Here is an 18,891-nt window from a genome sequence, read left to right as displayed (position 1 = left end):
AAATACATACATTTGGAAACTTAACCGGGGTTTTCCTGGAGCCCTGGCCCTGGGGACTGTGCCCCCCTTACCCCTTCCTCTTGATGGCCCTCGGTACTTGGACTCTTCATCACTCTGAACTCAGTTGTAACTTCATATTTATTCGCTGTGTTATTGGTGCTGAATACCATGTCATGCAGAGAAGAACTGTGTTTCATGTCTCCAATCTACACCCTTGTGAATTACATGTTAATTTACCGTAACCAATCAATGGTCACATACAACAGTGGCTCTGTGTGTGGGAAGGCCACATCTGTAAGCCAGTATCCGTACAGTGACCTATATGGAAATAAATACCCTCTTACCAGCAGCACCCTCAGGCACTCACACTTTACTGAGCTATGGGCCTACTGCCCAATTTCACAAGAACTTCTCATGCCATGTGAGTTAGCTTCATGCTAAGTGGTGCCCTGCAACTATGACCCACAGTAACACGCATGACAAGGCAGTAGATATCCATGGATGTTCACGGTCCAGGGGAAGTGTGTCCTTGTGTCTGTGTCTCCCCTAGCCATTATGCCAGGACCAAGGGCAGCTGTCATTCCTTCCAAGTGGAAAAACAAGGAGCTGTAGTTAGAAAATTTATAACTGATCCTCACAAATGATAATCCAATTTTTTTTTTTTAATTAATTAATTTCTTTCTTTTATAAATGTTTAGTATTGTGGCACCATGAACTCTCCTCCTTCACGAAAGAAGTTAATTCTAAAAATGCCAATTCTTCTATTTTGAGCTGGATACACTCTTGGGCTTTCCTGATAGACTATGAAACCAATTCTGAAGCAAAGTGCGCACGAGGTGTCACACAGGAGTTTACCGCTGGAAAATTTGACAAAATTTTGTGTTTTATTTATTTGTAGAATTTCCTATCTCTATTACATATATGGAAGGGTCTCATGAAATTCTCCATGCTGGCTAGAGGTTAAATTCTTAGCAAGATACAGCATAATATGAATTCATTCAATTATTTGCTGTCTGGGACTAGATGAGGAGGAAAGGCCGCAAGCAAGTTTTTTTTCTCTCCCCATTATTTAGTACCAATACTGTGGGTTTTTAGGTATCTTAAACTGATATTTCACTTTAATTAAAAATATAAAATTTACAGGTAAACATTTTTGAAAGTCTTTATTTTATATTTTGTGTTACACAACTTATGATTATGGCAGTGTTTGCACAAGTGTTGAAAGTATTTTCGTACTTTAAACCACATAGGTAGTAAGTTATAAAAAGGCTCTTAAAATTACTTGTAAAACATTGAAAATAAATTCATTAGGATCACTAACAACCTAAGTTTACATGAAAAAGTTACACATGAAAATAATTAAGAAGCTGTATTCTGTTGGTAATGTTTCTCATTTCAAATATCTCACCAAAAAATCTTTACACTTTTATGTAATGTACTATAATTTACAATTGGTTAAAGTGTTACTATTAAAAATTAAGATAAGAGACAATATATAATAATTACAATAGCAAAAAAAGTTTTTAGGTACATCTACATAAAAAACAAAGCAAAAACATTTGTCGTTTATTGCTTCAGAAAATTTTGTCTAAAAATTAATTTGGCACGTGAGAATTTTTTGAATCCCTGAAGAGACAGTATTCATGTTTTTTGAAGATTCTAAGCTACAAAATTTAAAAAAAAAAAAAAAACATAACAAAAGTCTGCGTATAAAAAGTACAGCGCTTATAAACTAAATTGTTTAGCACCACATTTACGACCCCAAACAGTGCTGAAGAGCACTGGTTCACATTGTCAGCAGTAAATAGTGGTATCCTTGTACAAGGCTACCAACAGCTGTAAGGTGGAGGCTTGGTTACTGGAGGCAGGCCGGACGGTCCCAGCCCTTGCCGAGCCGCGTACTCGCGTTACTCCGTGCTGTCCCTCAGATCGTCGCACTTCTCTTCCAGGTCATCCTGCAACACACCATTGGCCAATCACCGATCACCAGCGACCATGTCAGGCCCTTCGCCCTTCACACAAAGTTCTGAGTGCGTTTATTCAAATTTGACATGCTGATAAAAGCTGTATCCTTTTGCTTGGTCCCATCCTGTAAGACCTCTGCTTTAGAGGGTACCTATCATGATTAGGCACATAAGAGATGTTAACAAGTCTGCTAATCTAAAAATCAATTTAGCAATAAAATCTAATTTTTTCTTTATTTAGTGACGTGTTCTGGATAAAGTGATGTCCAACTATGCAGATACTGATTGCTGGCAAATTAAAAAAAAATGGGACTAAGTATGGTACCCAAAATGATCTTATCATTTACAAGAAAAAGAACATTACACCAATCCCTCACTTAACATGTCTTAAAATTGCGTGAATTCATTTAGTGCGATGTTAATATTACTGCCCCAGTCTTGAATAGCTCGACTGTAAATAATACCACAGGCAAGTGTGCTTCAACTCGGTAAACAACAGATGTAGCATGTAGCCAAACGAGAGAGGAAGAAATATGCGCGAAGGTCTAACCACACTATCGACTGTTGTACAAACATCAGTTTTGGCAAGTTAACGTGCAGCTATGGAGTGTAAAGGACAAAATGTTTTTACGTCCGCACGTATGCCGCAGTGCCTCACCATTATCGTTTGGCCACAGACTGGGCCGTGATGAACTCAGTCCAGCCAGTGGCAGGAAACTCGCACAAACACAAGCAACGTCTGCCCATTCGTCTGCCGGTAACTGTAAGTGCGTAAGCACCTACAGTTGGAATCATAGTGGAATCATGGCTTCCAAGTGAGAGCATAATGCATCATGTTCAAGTATTTGAGACAAAACTAGAAGTATTACGGCGCGCCGAATGTCATGTAGGCCATACTTATGTTGGTCGAACTTTAGTTTTAAGCAAGTCAACTGTGCTCAGAATCGTATGAAATAAGGATTATCAAACATTTATTTAAGTCTGATGTTGTTGGTTGTACTAGCGGAAATATATTTGACATTAGATACTGGAACAGAAATGAACAGATTATTCACATGGAAAAGGTAGTTAAATGAATGGTGCAATGAAAAAAAAAAAAATCACGGGCCTGACAGGATTGGTGTGAACCAAGCGATGATAAACGAACAAGCATTTAATTTTTGAAAAATTATAATGTAAATATCAGGACATGAATATTGGTTTCACTGTCAGTAAAGGATGGTTTGGAATGTTTTGTGGAAAGGTACGTAACGTGTGTTGAAGATCACACCCGAGCGGGCAAGTCAACCAGCCGACTGACGGTAATTATCTCCTGTTACAAAGCGTCGTATTTATCATACAAAGTATTTAATGGTAGGCTTATAAAGATAAATGGTGTGTAATATTTATCATTGAGTGTTATTCTACTAATTTAAGTTACAAAAAGAATTATTTCCAACAGATTTTTGAATACATTAAGTAAATTAGCCTTGCTATTTATGGAGATTAATGCTTTAGAATATATGATTTCGAACAACACTAACATTTTTAGGAAGCATTAGTCATGCTAAGTGAAGGATTGGTGTATAAGAATAAAATGTAATATTTTATCATGCAAGGGTCTCAGAGGTGCATAAACAAGTATGTACTGATTAATACAAAATGAGCGACCTTTGTTCTGTGCATTAAAGATCGCAATTTTTTTAGCAAATCAAATATTATGGCCATATAAATGTATAATTCATAACTGTAAGTATGTTCTCCTGTATACATAATGTAAAAATGTAAATAAAATTGGTTGTCTGTAAAGTCGGTTTACGGACGATAGTTCAACATGACGTCATAACAAAACATTGATGAAATGATTGCATACAGTCGAACCCCCATTTAACGAAGTGCTATGGTTACCGAAAATGTTTACTCTAAATCGATGTTTCGTTAAATCCGATTTACCGATTTTCAATGACCCCCGCACTCATAATCGCGTCCCTACGTTTCCATATCGTAGACAGGGTCGACGCTGATATCTTGTGCTGCCGTGCTATCTCAGACTTCGTCAACTTTACATCTTCAACGTCTTTTAATCTCGCTCGTACGGCCCCCGGTTCGTAACTAGGACTACACCTCGGTCGTACATACAGATTTTCAGAAACCGTGAAAAATGAGGCATAAAATAAAAAAAAGTTTAAAAATATGTAAAGTGTAAGAAATACGTTAAAGTTTATTAAAATACAGTCGCAACCTGCAGCGTTTATAACAAATACAAGCTACATACACATTGCGTCACAGTAAAAAATTAAAAATAAAAAAAAAATGGCCGCAAATTCATGGAAAATTTCCGTCAATAGCGCGCCGTACGCGGAGAAAGGTCATTGTACTCGGTCAGCTGCTGTTACGGATCGGCGTAGCCGCCGGCTGACTCAGTTCGCTGAGCTGCGCAGCACTTATACAAAACGTATTCCAAAAACTAAAACACCTCGCACAAAGCTCTTACTGAGAATAATAGAGCTGTAGCAAACCGTATGTATTCGGTACTGAGTAACAGGTGCGCCATCTAGTAACGAGTAACGAAACGTTACACACGGCTGCATCTCGTTACTCGCATTTTTCGTATGTTTTACGCATGCGCGCGCATATTCGATGAATTTGCGTTACAAAGAACGATGTTTGTTTATTAAGTAAAGTATAATTTGGAAATTCGTCGTCAAAGTTTTTTTACTGTTTATTAAAGGTATTGTGTGTGTAGACAAAGTTTGAGATTGGAACAGATACAACGTAAGAAAGTATTGTTTACAAATTAGAAATATGTTTTTTATTATCGCGTATTTTCAGGTTTTTTGTTCTTATCTTAAAAGAGATAGTATAAAAAAGCCGCTCTAATGAGATTTAATTGTTTCTTGGTTAACAAAAACTGTTAATTATCAAATATTGTTAATTGTTTATATTCTATTTATTATTATTATTTACGCGACGTCATACTGTACGCATACGCAATACGACTCGATTCGTTGCTGCAACATAACATAGCATGTTATGCGGTATCAGAAGTAACGAGTAATGTAACGTGATACGATAGTAACGAGTACTAATTGTTAATAGTAACGATTACATACGGGGACGCTTTTTTTCGTTACTTTTACACCTCTAGAGAATAATGATAATGGCGTATTGGTGTGACGTTGTCACAAGTTGAAAAAACCTGGAGGATGGAAAAGGGAATATTGATTATTGGCTAGCACTGTTACTATGCGGGCGTATTTGGAAGATAACGCGGTGAGTCAAGCCAGGGATGGAGAAGGTGGAAGGGGATGCGGACAAAGAAACCCTTCATGACGTCATGTGTCGCGGACAGTCTATCTATCCAGGCGCGCGCAATGGCACGCACCTACGCAATTCAGTTACAGCACCCGGAGTTTTTAAGTAATTTGAACAATTTTTTTTTAATTTTTTCGTATTTGGACAGATGATGCAAAGGCACATATTAATATATAGTACCTCCATTCTATTACTGACACCACATAGTGTAATTTTTAATAAGATTCCATTACTATTTACTTTCATCTTTTGGAAATCTATATTATTATTTTAATAAATTGGTGTTTTTTGATGGTTCCTGAAAACCTTTACGTTAAATCGCTGTTTTCGTTAAATCCGTGTTCGCAAAATCTGCGTTCTACCTTTTATGAATAAAATTGAATCATTTTTATTTTAAGAATAAAAGAATAAATACTTGAAATTATACTAGTAATCAGATTTTTAAAATGCAAGAATAATGAACCTTTATTGCCGAAATTGTTGTTGTATTAAGCAATGAAAACAATATTAACTTTTCGTTTAAATATAATTATGAACAAGTTTTCATATAAATAAACTGTAATCAAATATCTAACATAGCTTATTATTACTGCACTCGCCGACAGATACTACTTTTTTTAATAATAAAAGAATAAATACTTGAAAGTATACTATTAATCAGATTTTTAAAATGCAAAAATAATTAACCTTTATTGCCGAAATTGTTGTTGTAATAAGCAATGAAAACCAGCGATTAAAATCAGTCGAGAATATTTTTGTTTTTATGTCTTTCAGTGCTCAAAATGATATGCAATTGTGGCCCCGGCCACGAAATTTTATTTATAATTCATTAATAATAACGCCCCTCGCAATAAACAAAGGAAAATATGTATTAAGGAGTGCCTGGTTCCCACGATAGCCGATAGATATCGCAATTCATTCAGTTCGCGTCCGTCACCGTAGATGAAAGCACAGTAGGGGAATAATATTATTTCGTTTTTATAACACGATTTTATAACAAATACGCATCCCAAATACACCAAACTTATTTATAATGTGTTACAATATTTTTTAAAACATTGTGCGAAAGATCTCGGGTGTAATTTGAATTATTATGTGTAACTGTAAAACACCATTGTTCGTTAAAATCGTATTTGAATATTCAACATTACTTTTCAATAACCGTACCGATTGTGCTGAAAATCGGTGGACGATCGTTAAATTACATAATATTAATAATTCAAACGACGAAAATATGATTGAAAAGTCAAATCGATGGTTCTTCCAATCGAGTGGAAGAGAGATGCCACGCATGCGCACAATGAGCATAACAGGACACATTCGTAGTGGGACATCCGTAGTGGGACAACGTGCGTTACGGGACACTTTTTCGTGCGTGCAGCCGGCGTTCATCGATTTATTAGACGTCACGTCAAAATATTTATTATTCAACTGAGCATTAAAACTGTTTAAGCATATATATAAATGATTTTTTGACGTACATGGATATTAACAGTTTATAGTTGTCTGCATTTGTGCACTAAAATTTATAGGCTAACGTGTCTTTACAAACCCATTGGGTTAGAATTTATAAGTTTTTACACTAATTGTTTGTTACATTTGTCAAGAGAGCCAAGTTCAGATGCAACAGAAATAGTACAAAAATAACACCAACTTGGTTATGTGCTGAAGGTAGGATGACCAATGCAGCTTCATCACCACATAAGCAAAGCCAGAAAGGACTCTAAAAAATAATGGTTTGAACCCCTGCACATAGATACCTATATTGCAGTGGAGTGGGGACATGTTTATTAAGGAGCTTACAGGGTTTCTTAAAGTAGGGAAATGGGAAGGACAACTTCGAAAGCTAATGGAAAGTAATCACTTAAAATTATAAACTTTAATATGGAAAAATGTTTTAGCTAAAAAAAAAACAACTTAAAACCATCAAATTATCTTATCTAATTGCAAACATGTGTATTTAATACTATGATAAGTGAGAGTTGGCAGGCGTCATCTGCCAGTCTTTGCGGCAACATGGCAAACTGATGTCGTTTGTTATATCAAGTGTAGAAACTCATTATAATGGATAATATTGTCTTCTGTTGTATACTCATTAACAAGTAAAAGCATATTCACACATGTTTAAATCGTACTTCTAAATAAACCACCATGCCCATGATTTGGGTTATAAGAGAAATTGTTACTAAATGAAGCGGAAATAGTATTATATAAGAGTAAACAAACAGTAGAATCATTGTGGCTTAAGACAGTTGAACATTTTGTTATTTTGGCAAGCACGTTTGGTTGAAATCTGAGTTTTGTAAACGAGTAGTAAAGCCCCGTGCTACGTCCGGAGAGGTGGCAGATTGGGAAGGCGGGCTCTCACCTCGTCCAGCTCCAGGCACTTGCCCCACTCCTTGAGCGTGATGCGGTGGTCGTCGTTCACGTCGCAGGCATCCAGGAAGGGGGCGATGCAGTGCTCCAGCGCCATGAGGGGCGCGCGGATGGGGAACAGCTCGTGCCGGGACACGGACCTGCGAAGCACGGCAACACCCGCTGGCCAACGCTTCCACGGCCGCTGGCCGGTGAGACTTCCCCTAGCAGTGTCCCTCGCTTAGCACGACTGAAGCGTTCTTAAAAAATGTTCGTAGGTATTATGAAGCATTAGTTTCCATAAAATATATATACGTAATGTGTTCCAAAATGTGTAGGGAAGTATTCTTCATGAAATATAAATGTGTAGAATAACACTTGTAACGGTTCGTTACTTACAAAAATAAAAAGATTTAAAGCGTCTATTTTCGTGGTTTTATTTTTTCAACTAGAATGCATAAACAAATTGAACCCAATGTTTCATTCACTCGTTTCACACATATATCTGCCCGTCGAAAACTGCCCTCAGTTCGCTTGATGAGATTTAATAATAAAATAATAATGTCGATTAAGTCCTTCAGTAATGTTTTACTGCAAGTACACGAAGATGGTGCGACCTCTAACAGGGCCGCACCCAGCGAAAACCAGCGAGCCGCCGAAACGCGGCCTCGCCTGGCAGCGATCGACAGACGACTGGTGAAATCCTGCCACTGTCTCCTCCACGCAGGGAGTAGACGTCACATGACCTCACCGACCAATCACACGCACTCTTCATTCATGCTACAGATACAAGCCAATCACAGAACAAGTTACAATACATGAAAAAACCTTTTACACACAGAACTCTGGGCTTCCCCTGATCTATCTCTTTTCAATTTCACATCGAAATCGGGGACTTCCATTCTCGTTCTCTCTCCCACACCATGAGACAGCAGTTATCACACAGTTCCCACACAGAGGGGAAATTACCGTCTTTATCTCGGTTGGCGGGGAAGCACTGTTCCTTTCTCACTCACACTTACAGGCCTCTCATGCCTCTCTTTCTAACCATCACACAAGCCCAGACACAGTCCCGTGATTTATAATTATATTACAATACGTTAATAAAATTTAAGAACAGCAATCATAATACAAATTACTTTACCAAATTAAAATTATTTCGAAATAACCTGAAAAAGTAGGCCTAAACAGGTAAAAATCTAGTACAACGGCTCATTTGTGAATAATTTCATAAAAAATAGTAATGATTAAAAACGTCTGTTAAAATACAAAATACCTTCTTAAAACACATAGCAAGCGAAATTAACATATATTAATAGCCATAACGTCTGATTCTACTGTTTCATAATATACACACCCCTCTAAAAACATTGACTTATTTATATTTACTTATACAGAAAGAAGTTTAAAAGAAAATTATTTAATTCAGAGGGCAGGGTTCTGCAATGCTACACACTCAACGATAAATACGTCACACCATTTATCTTTATAAGGCTACCATCGAATCCTTTGTATGACAAATACGACACCGCAAAACGGGTGATAAGGTGGGTATGTACTTCGATAGTAAAGTGCTTATTCACGTATTATCGTATAGTGTACACCTATCCTGTCAGGCCCGTGATTTTTTTTTAATTGCACCATTCATTTAAAAACATTTTCCATTGAATCATCTGTTCATTTGTGTTCCGGTATCTAATGTCAAATATATTCCCACTAGTACAACTAACAGCATCATACTTATATAAACGTTTAATAAAGTCCTTGTTTTGTACGATTGTGCACACAGTTGACTTGCTTAAAATTAAAGTGCGACTAACATAAATGTGGCCTTCATGACATTTTGCACACTGTAATACTTCTAGTTTTGTATCAAATACTTTGAACACAAAGCATTATGCTCTCGAGTTCCCTGCCACTGGCTAGACTGAAGTTCATCAAGGCCCAATCTGTGGCCGGCGGACGTAAAAACATTTGGTATTTTACACCCAGTAGCCGCAACTGAACTTTCCTTAGCTGATGTTTGTACAACAGCCGACAGCGTAGTTAGACCTGTGCATGTATCTTTTCCCCCCTTGTATGGCTAACTGTATGCCACGGTACATGTGTTGTTTACCGAGTTGAAGCAGACTTCGTGGTGTCAAGCCAGACTTTTTTTTTTGCATGTGGCAATTTTGTGCTAACTGAAATTTACAAACGTGCTATTCAAGACTGGGGCAGTAAAATTTAACATCGCACTAAATTAATTCGCACAATTTGAAGACGTGCTAAGTGATGGATTGGTGTAATTGTTTTAGTATCAGTTACCGGCCTATATTCTGATATTTTGGATTTCCGATATACCGTATTTACCCAAAAATACTGCGACATTGATTTTGATGCGACCCTAAACTTTTTGATTAGGCTATGAGTTTATGAAAAATAATTTATGGGGTAAAAATCACAATTCAAACACACAGAAATTTAAATTGATTTATATTAATAAAAAAAAATTTATACCATATTTACCAGCAGCTTTTCTGGTACCACTTTCTGTCCGTAAGGTGATTTGTATGGCCTTTTTTGAAAAAGCAAACAGCGATTAAAAGAAAAAAAAAGAAAAATTTAAGGAAAACTGTTTTATGGCTGTAGTTCATAAGCCACTTATCAGAGAACATAAAATGCTGTGCTATATGATGGTCGCCAGGGAGGATAGGATTGTGAAGCAGGGAAGGGGGTCCCTGTGATTAGAAGTCTCATTCCAAAGTGTTATCTTGTCTCATCTCTCAGGCTTGCTGACAAACCCCCCCCCCCCCCCCCCCTTTACCTGCAGCAAGGTTCAGAAAGCCTTAACAAGAGAGGACTAAAGTGGCATATGCGACACAGTTCACAGTCAGAGCTTGTAGTTTTTCAACTGAGCATGAGGTTCAGGATGCAATAATTACTTGCCATCTAAAGTTGCTTAAGTGACGCAGCAGTTATGAGGCAGTGCGTGTGTGTTTTTTCAATTAAGCTGTTCACATCGCTGTAAATTCACAACTTCCAGTTGCAAGATACAAGTTTGAATCTTTTAGGTTTACCAGTTTTGATAAAAAAAAAATCCCATTGTATTAAGGTAAATACTGTAATTGCTTCCAACCAATTCTTAAAAAATAGATACTCATGAAAAAAGTACAAATAATTTTGTCCGTTCAGATGTCACCCATATTTTATATTTAGCTATTTATAGTTCTGTAGGCATTTTACTCATATTTGTTTGTAATTTAATGCTATAGTTAAATGTTGTGTTCATTAATTTGCCGAAAGCATAATGTGTATTTTACTACCCTTTTTATCGCATAATCGTTGCACCTATAATTTTGGCCGTCAAAATTGGAATAAAAAAAACTCACGTAAACGTTGAATGATGTTTTTGGTCTTACTATTAGATGCCGAGCGCTTTGTGTAGGTATATTTTCCATATATAACAATGTATTTTAAAGTAGAAATCTAATATTTATTCAGACATTACCACTTACGGTACTCATTTAATTAACGGAAATACGAAGTTGTCTGACATGTAATTTTAAAGATGTTTTAAACGTTATTTCCTTTATCTGATAGTCTGCATCACCGCGGTGTACCGCTTATGAACATGTAGCCAGCGCTAGTTGGCATCATTCATGTTTGGTTATGTTGCTTCCCATATAGAGCGCGCGCACGTAGTCGAATATCAATGTCTCGCCGATTGCATACAACGTGCGCTCTCTGTCAAGAGCCGCGTTAACTACATTTGATGGCCCGCATTCTTTCGTGGTAAATGTGTAATACGGCAATAATTACGCGTTGGTTCAAGTCACAGATTAAAGTGGCTTGCGTTCACGTTACAGTTTGGTTTTTCTATTTAAAGCTGAAGAAATGTTTTTGTTTAATGAATTATTAATATAAATTGTTTGGCGTGCTTTTGTATATTCCACCTTTTTTTAAATAAACGTACTTTCCATGAAAGGGTTTTGTTTTTATGAATAACTTAACCTAAGAAAAAATTTTTTTTTCCGCATAATCGTCGCACCCCTACTTTTCAAACTTGATTTTAGAATAAAATGTGCGACGGTTATGAGAGAAAACAGGGTATTTATGCAGTAAAATGCTTTTTTTTGTCATCTACCAAAAATCCTCATTATAAATAATCCCATTAAAGTACTGACTTAATAGTGTAAAATATTGCATTTCTGGAGACTTGCACTGTGATTACATACAAAAAAGTATTGAATCTGTTTTCATCCACATTGCCCATCAATAATTTACACCTGCATTTTGGTCACTTCCAAAACTTTTTAATTTAGCGCTTAAGAAACCTTTCATTGGCCTAAAAAATCTTCCAGCTCTACTGCTTCTGACAGCATTTGCCCACAACAACATGTCCACTGAGTTCCTTATAAACACAACACTACTGCTCCTCCCCCCCAAAAACATCTGTGCATTCCATTAATATTCCATTCTCACATCGTCATTCCTCATCGTGTGGACCACAATGTCCCCATAATTCATTAGTTTTTATTTCATGAGGATCTGGAAGTCGACCATGTAATGCAATCTTGTCCTTTTTGGTTCTTCAAGTTCATTTTACATGTTTCACGCCTGTAAGTTAGAGGCTGCCATACCATTTTTTACAGTCAAAATTGTCTCTTATCCTTGCGGAGAAACATAATTACTGTGGGTAACCACCTGTGAATTTTAATAGAGTGATGCCGTAGAGCCTTACACGTCCTGCACGTCTTTAATGTGTGCCGTATGATTATTGGGCACACGGACCCAGTGGAGACTCCTTAAAAGGGTCGTAACGTTGCCCGTGTGTGGACGAGACTCAAACTGCCCAACTTAAACCTCCTCAACCCCTCCGGACCTGGTCCCCTCTGAGTGTTCGAAGAGGGTCTCTTAAAGCTGTCCCAAGCGCTTGCTGGCAGAAGCCGATCCATGACAAACAATTGAATACATTTCAATATTGGCACAATTTATTACTTGGCACAATTACTTACACTTCTCTCTTAACTCTAAAAAAAATCTCGCAACACGAATCTGTATAGTTGGGGTCTGCCACTCTTGTGGCCAACAAGTTCCTCACAGAGTCATTTCAAAACATATTAGTATATAGAGTTCAAATTAATGAATTAAACAGCCTGCTTACCGAGGTAGGTTCCGAGGATAATATTAAAACAATTTAAAATATTTAAGTGACAACAGAAGTAACGGGCCAGTGATAGCAAGCGATGAAGTCCCAGCGGGGCAGACTCTTCCTACGTTGGGTGGTGATGGTTGAAGGCTAGGCTGGATATCAGTAAGCGGCCACTGTCCAGGTCTCTTCCCGCCTCGCCGATGACCGTTATTAGTTATTAGATCTGTGCCATTTACGTTACAAAACTTGTACAAAAAAAAACTTCACGTAATTATTAAAATTAATTTACATTCAAAAACCCTTTACAATAACTGCATTTGAATATAATGTTTGTAAATAATAGTGCTACTCAGGTGTGCATTCCGGAGTGTCTGTGTCCGCCTGAGTACAACAGAACTAATGTCGTCACGCTGCACACGCACATGCAGATGGAGTCGGGGAGATTATGGACAAGGAAGGAGGTGGTGACGCATTGGGCTCAGGTGGGCATAGTCCTGGACGATGTCAAGAACATAGACTCAATAGAAGCACGGTTTTAAGATATTCTGCGCCTAGAGTAGGGCATTGTTTTCCGACTGCTGGGTCGCGGAACATTTATGACTGGGTCTCGAACCAAAACTAAGGGGAAAAACAAAACTAATATTTTTTTTTTCTTTCTCTGTTTTCTTATCATGTATTTTAAAGTTCATTTATCCTGGGCTTGAAGACTGTAACCAATTCTACTAATCAAATAATGTTTATTTGTTACTTTACTTCTACTACATACTATGTTTTTAATAATTTGTGTTTGTGGGTCTTAGCAAAATTTACTGACAATCAGGTGAGCCGCAGGGAGCTCAAGGTTGCAAACCAGTGGTACAGGGTGGCCACGCAAATATGTAATAAAATTTCCATGACTTTTACCTTACAGAAGTTTTTAATTTCCTGACTAATTTATTTTGGTAATTTTCCTATTTTGAAATTTTCTCAAAGAAATAAAAAAAAATCCATCCTCCACCATCCCCATAGCTGACCTTGTTCAAAAAAAAAAAAAAACACTGAAAGACATCCAAACAAAAATCCTTCACACACTGGGTGGCAGACTGGAGCATGATATTTCCTCCTTAAATTAATATCACTGGAAAATTTCATGTTTTTTCCAGTCTCTGACCAGTTTCAACTCCCAGACTGACACCTAGTGGTGACGGCAGCGCCCTGCAATGCAGCGCGGGAGGGGGGCAGGCGGTACCTGTCGGGGGGGGCAGGCGGTACCTGTCGGGGGGGGGGGGGCAGGCGGGTACCTGTCGGGGGGGGGGCAGGCGGTATCTGTGGGGGGGGGGGGGCAGGCGGTACCTGTCAGGGGGGGCAGGCGGTACTTGTCGGGGGGGGTCAGGCGGTACCTGTCGGGGGGGAGGCAGTACCTGTCGGGGGGGCAGGCGGTACCTGTTGGGGGGGGGGGGCAGGCAGTACCTGTCAGGGGGGCAGGCAGTACCTGTCGGGGGGGTGACCGTCCAGGTCGCACCACTTCCACACGGCGGCGTTGCTCCAGCGCCGGGTCAAGTTGCTCTCCGCCTCGCGCTCCATCTTGAGGTAGTGCGGCGTCAGCTCCTGCCTGTCCGCCAGGTCGCGCATGATGTTGAACAGCCAGTCGCGCATGCGGCGCGGGAAGTCCGCCATCTCCTCTGCTTTGCAGTCCTGCCACCCGCAAGCACGCTCAGCCCAACACTTTTGGAACCAACCAAACTGCACTCTGTATTCTCACTCTGGTATACACTCTTCAACTTAGTGCTTCATTAATAGTTCTATTTTTCGAAATATTGGTATCTAAAATTTTTTCATTTTAGTTCATAAATATCAGACTAATATTTAGCATTATAGCAAACTGTTTTTATGTTTCCAACAATGTACCTTCGCTTGACACATGCCTAAAAGTCACTAAGCTCATGAAAATGGCGGAAAAATATTGGAAGTACATGTTAAGCAGAGCCCCTGAAAATATTTACAGGACATAAACTGGCTGAAGGACTGTTGCTCTGTAATGCCCAGCATGGTGATCCTAGACTAGGTTTAATGGACTCAAGATTGCAATTTGCGCTGAACAAAATGATGTTTTCTAAGGAAAACATTTGTTTCTGAACACAAGCTTCTGGATCCACAACTCGTACTGTCGAAACGTACTTTAACCCTTTGGTTGGTGAGGTAAAAATTAATTTTTGTGTATCCTCTACAGGGAGGTTTTCAAAAAAAAAAATTTTTACTAAATTTTTATTGCTTACAGAAATATTAAGATTCCTAGATAAAACTACAAAATCTTAAATTTTTTTTTGCAAAAACAATTATTAACTTTAGTTTTAAGAACCTTCAAAACATTTTAAAACTGACATTTTCAAGTACATTTTTTTTTTTTAAAAATACATATAATAATAACATTACACATTGTACACACCGATCAGATATTTAAAAAAAAATTAATATTTCGGTGATCAAATGTACTTTTAATATTTTGAATAAATATTTTAATAAAAATTTAAAATATTTACATACACAGTTTCTTACAGTGCAATCCATTTTGACTAGAAAAAAGAATGTCTATGAAAGATTTTTATTTCAAGTTTCAGGATGAAATTATTTTGGTACTTACAATATTATACATATATAATAAACAAAATCTTGTAAACAAATTTAAAAGTTTTTTATTGTGTGGAATGTGGTGAAGCATGGGTGTACGCAGAGTCCTACATCACATTCTGCACACATCCACCTTGTTTCTTTTCGCCTTGGTTTTGTCTTTGTGCTGTGCTTGCACACGTAACACTGCCTTTGTGGTTTGGCCTTCGCTGCTGTTGATGGCACTGGAGTTGGGAAGTGTCGAGCAGTTGGGGTGATGACAGCTGAGCGCCGCCCACCTTTTGAAGGCTTGCGCGTAGGACAAAACTCCTGCAGTAGTTGTCGAACCAAATTGAGTCTGAACTGCACCAGCCTAATTTTCTTGTTATATCTGATATTGTACATAATACAGGCATTCAAAATTATTATGTCCAATATATGGAAAAACAATTTTTTGTACCATTTTATTGTCTTCCTAGTACTATCAACAAAACTTATCTGCATGTTAGCCTTATCCACTAACCCCATGTTTCGATTGTATTCAACCACGGACAGAGGCTTCATTATGCTTTCACCTGATGTTCGGTCTTTTTTGTCGGTTTCGACAAACACGTGGTTATGAACAGTAGTAAGCATGCCAACCTCCCTTTTGTCATGCCACTTTTCAGATAGAATGTTTTCTGTGTGTGAGACTGCACACTGACCTTTTTTTACTTTTTGTGGAAATCTCTGCATTTCTTTCCTGTTTGGGCCCACTGTTCCGCATGCACCAGTCTGATGTTCAAAAAGAAATCCGAACAGTTTTGGGCTTGTGTACCAATTATCTGTAAACAAAATGTAACCTTTGTCTAGGTAGGGCTCCAAAAGTGTAATGACGATAGAACCTGAAATGCCGAGATCGCTGATTTTGACAATGTTGGTTTCACTGCCAGTGTAAACAATAAAATCAACAATATATCCCGTCTCACAGTCACACAAGACGAACAACTTAACACCAAATCTGTGCCGCTTGGATGGAATGTATTGCTTGAAGACCAAACGACCCTTCCACACCATAATGCTCTCGTCAATACATAAATTTTGATGCGGCTTGAACAATGTCTTGAATTTCATTTTGGTAGTTTCCAAAACAGTACTTATTTTGTACAGACGATCTCCGTGTGGCTGACTGTTGCTATCAGAAAAATGTAATAGACGAAGTAAGAGCAAAAAACGATCCTGTGAAAATATTTTTCCAAAAATAGGAGTAGACAGAATTGGGTCAGTGGACCAATAATCATTTATACGGTTTTTAGCTGTGTGGGGCATGAGTATAACTACAGCTAAAAATGTATAAAATTCTGAAACATTAGATTTCACCCATTGTTTGAGTTTTGATTTTTCTTTGACTTCAAATCTTTCTGTTATGTATGAGTGGTACTTATCCGATTCATCAACTATGTGCTGGACCAAATCTTGATCAAACAATATTTTGAATACATCCAATTCACTGAAATTTTCCGGCAAATTGAATTCATCTGTGAGCCCCGAAAAAGAATTGTCAAAATTTAATGTCCTTGGTCGGAAATTTTCATTGTTTTCCCAATGGAAAGAGCTTTCTGTATTAGTTGGAACATCTATGCTCACCTCTGTTCCTGTAGTTGCATTCATGGCACCTAGACTGGAAACTGCATCACTGTCAGTGTCTATGTCATTTACACTTTCATCACTTCCTGATTCCCAGTTAGCGATAATTTCTTGTAATTCTTTTTCAGAAAGTATTTTTCTTTTGCGAAATGTTGCCATTATTACAAAAAGTTTTAAAAAAATCACATACGAATAACAGTCATAAAAACATTCAGTAAAACAGTAGCACTATATTTCTACTTCTACGAATTTATGGCCAATAGATAAACCCCGGGACTGAACATTGTTTGCACGAACAAGCCACTTGTATATCTTAGTAATTCAAATTCAATGACACAAGCATAGCGATGGAGTACATATCAGACTGAAAAATAATTGCAATAGAAAAGTGGTCTATACCTCCACGAAAATATTGTGTTGTAAAGTTCTGAAAATGATAGCTATAGGCTATCCATCTTAGTAAGTTCCCAGTGGAAAAATTTTTGTACTTGCTGCTCAAACAATTCCTTCATCAATACGATTACTAAAATAGTATATTGTATAGAAAACAGACATTTGATTCATAATATTTACAAACTTTATTTTAAATCCCTTTCTTTTTTCGCACAGATTTCTGGCTATTATGAAGAGCCTATAGTTCAGTATCTGTGACCGCGAAAATAAAAGCACTCTCAAATAAATACACCCCTGTTCACGTTACCAGGAGATAAGAGCAGATAAAAGATTGACTCTGCAATTCTATAGGTGTGCGACTGTTGCTATCGTTCAAAAACCCCGCATATAAGGACTTGACTACGCCGCTATCTGACGCATTGTGTTTCACCACCTTGTAAAATACGCAAGAACTTTAAAAATCACTGGGAATCATTTAGTAAACTGTACAAGAGAATGTAGGACATAGCAAAACATTGTACTGCTGCCAAAACGTAAAATTATGGCCATACTATTAAGTTAAAGTTAAAAACGTACATTTACGTTCATACTCTCTAATACCATTAAAAATATGCCCGTGCATGTACGTTAATACTAGCCAAAGGGTTAATGAGGTGTAACATTTTGATCCATTTTTAAATATTATGGACAACAGCTATTCAATACAAATGATCATAATTCAGTAATATTACAATTTTACTGATACTTCATAAAAAGTTACAGCTCAAAAATACATTAACATTAAAAAAAAAACAAATTCTGCACTGTTTACTTTTTCTGACACATTTATCACCATTTTTAAAGATTTCTTTCTTAAAATTTCCTAGTATTATTTTTTTTTTATTATTTTCGTATATAAGAAAGCTGCAAGGTTTTAAAGCTTTAAAATGTATTCTTTTCAGTAGTTTTTGTGAAATACATTTTTTAATAGTTAGCAACCATTTGGTACAAGGTAATGATTAGATAAAGGAAACTTGTCCGTAAAATGGTAAAATGTACAAGTACCGACTGGCAGACTTAAACACTGCACTTTGATTATGCACGAGAAACATCCAGACAGTGTACACAGATACAACTTAATTCTTTCAATTCTTACCGGGGAAAATTCTTAACGACTATACAGGTGGTTAGCGTGCCGTAGCGTTCGCCAGAGTGCTGGCTGGAGTGCTGGCTTACCGGCATCTCGCGGCACATGCCGTAGTACTCAATGTGCACGTGTTCGTACTCGTCTCCCTTGCACTGAGGCAGGTCCTTCTCGCACCAACACCGCATCTGGTACACCTCGCAGTCGGAGCCCCACGTCTCGTTGTGGTTGGAGCACACCTGCACACACACCAGTCGCACCCCTTGACGCACAGCCTCGTTGCCCCTCGTTTCATTTCAGGCCGTTGCGGAAGATCGTCGCCGCCTAACACGAGTGTAGACAAGTGCGACGGAGAGTGTGCAGCCAACAGTTCCTGCAATACCTAACTCTTTATTTCATGCATTATAACACAGATA

At 37.8% G+C, this 18,891-nt stretch overlaps 1 protein-coding gene across 1 annotated transcript in view; it reads right to left on the bottom strand.

The window, feature by feature from the left end:
- Positions 1-1,146: 1,146 nt before the first annotated feature.
- The window catches only part of LOC134533218 (SPARC), a 96,061-nt gene continuing 78,316 nt past the window's right edge, over positions 1,147-18,891 (bottom strand). The window contains exons 5-8 of the mRNA XM_063370613.1: positions 18,568-18,714; positions 14,219-14,421; positions 7,627-7,774; positions 1,147-1,955 (exon numbers count right to left, since the gene is read on the bottom strand). Coding sequence (XP_063226683.1) covers positions 1,908-1,955; positions 7,627-7,774; positions 14,219-14,421; positions 18,568-18,714 — 546 coding nt within the window. The 3' untranslated portion in view covers positions 1,147-1,907. The remainder of the gene's footprint in view (positions 1,956-7,626; positions 7,775-14,218; positions 14,422-18,567; positions 18,715-18,891) is intronic.

Source organism: Bacillus rossius, chromosome 6 (assembly GCF_032445375.1).
Source record: "Bacillus rossius redtenbacheri isolate Brsri chromosome 6, Brsri_v3, whole genome shotgun sequence".
NCBI lineage: Eukaryota > Metazoa > Arthropoda > Insecta > Phasmatodea > Bacillidae > Bacillus > Bacillus rossius.
Note: the sequence above shows the minus strand (reverse complement) of the source record. Positions and strands in the feature narration are given on the sequence as shown.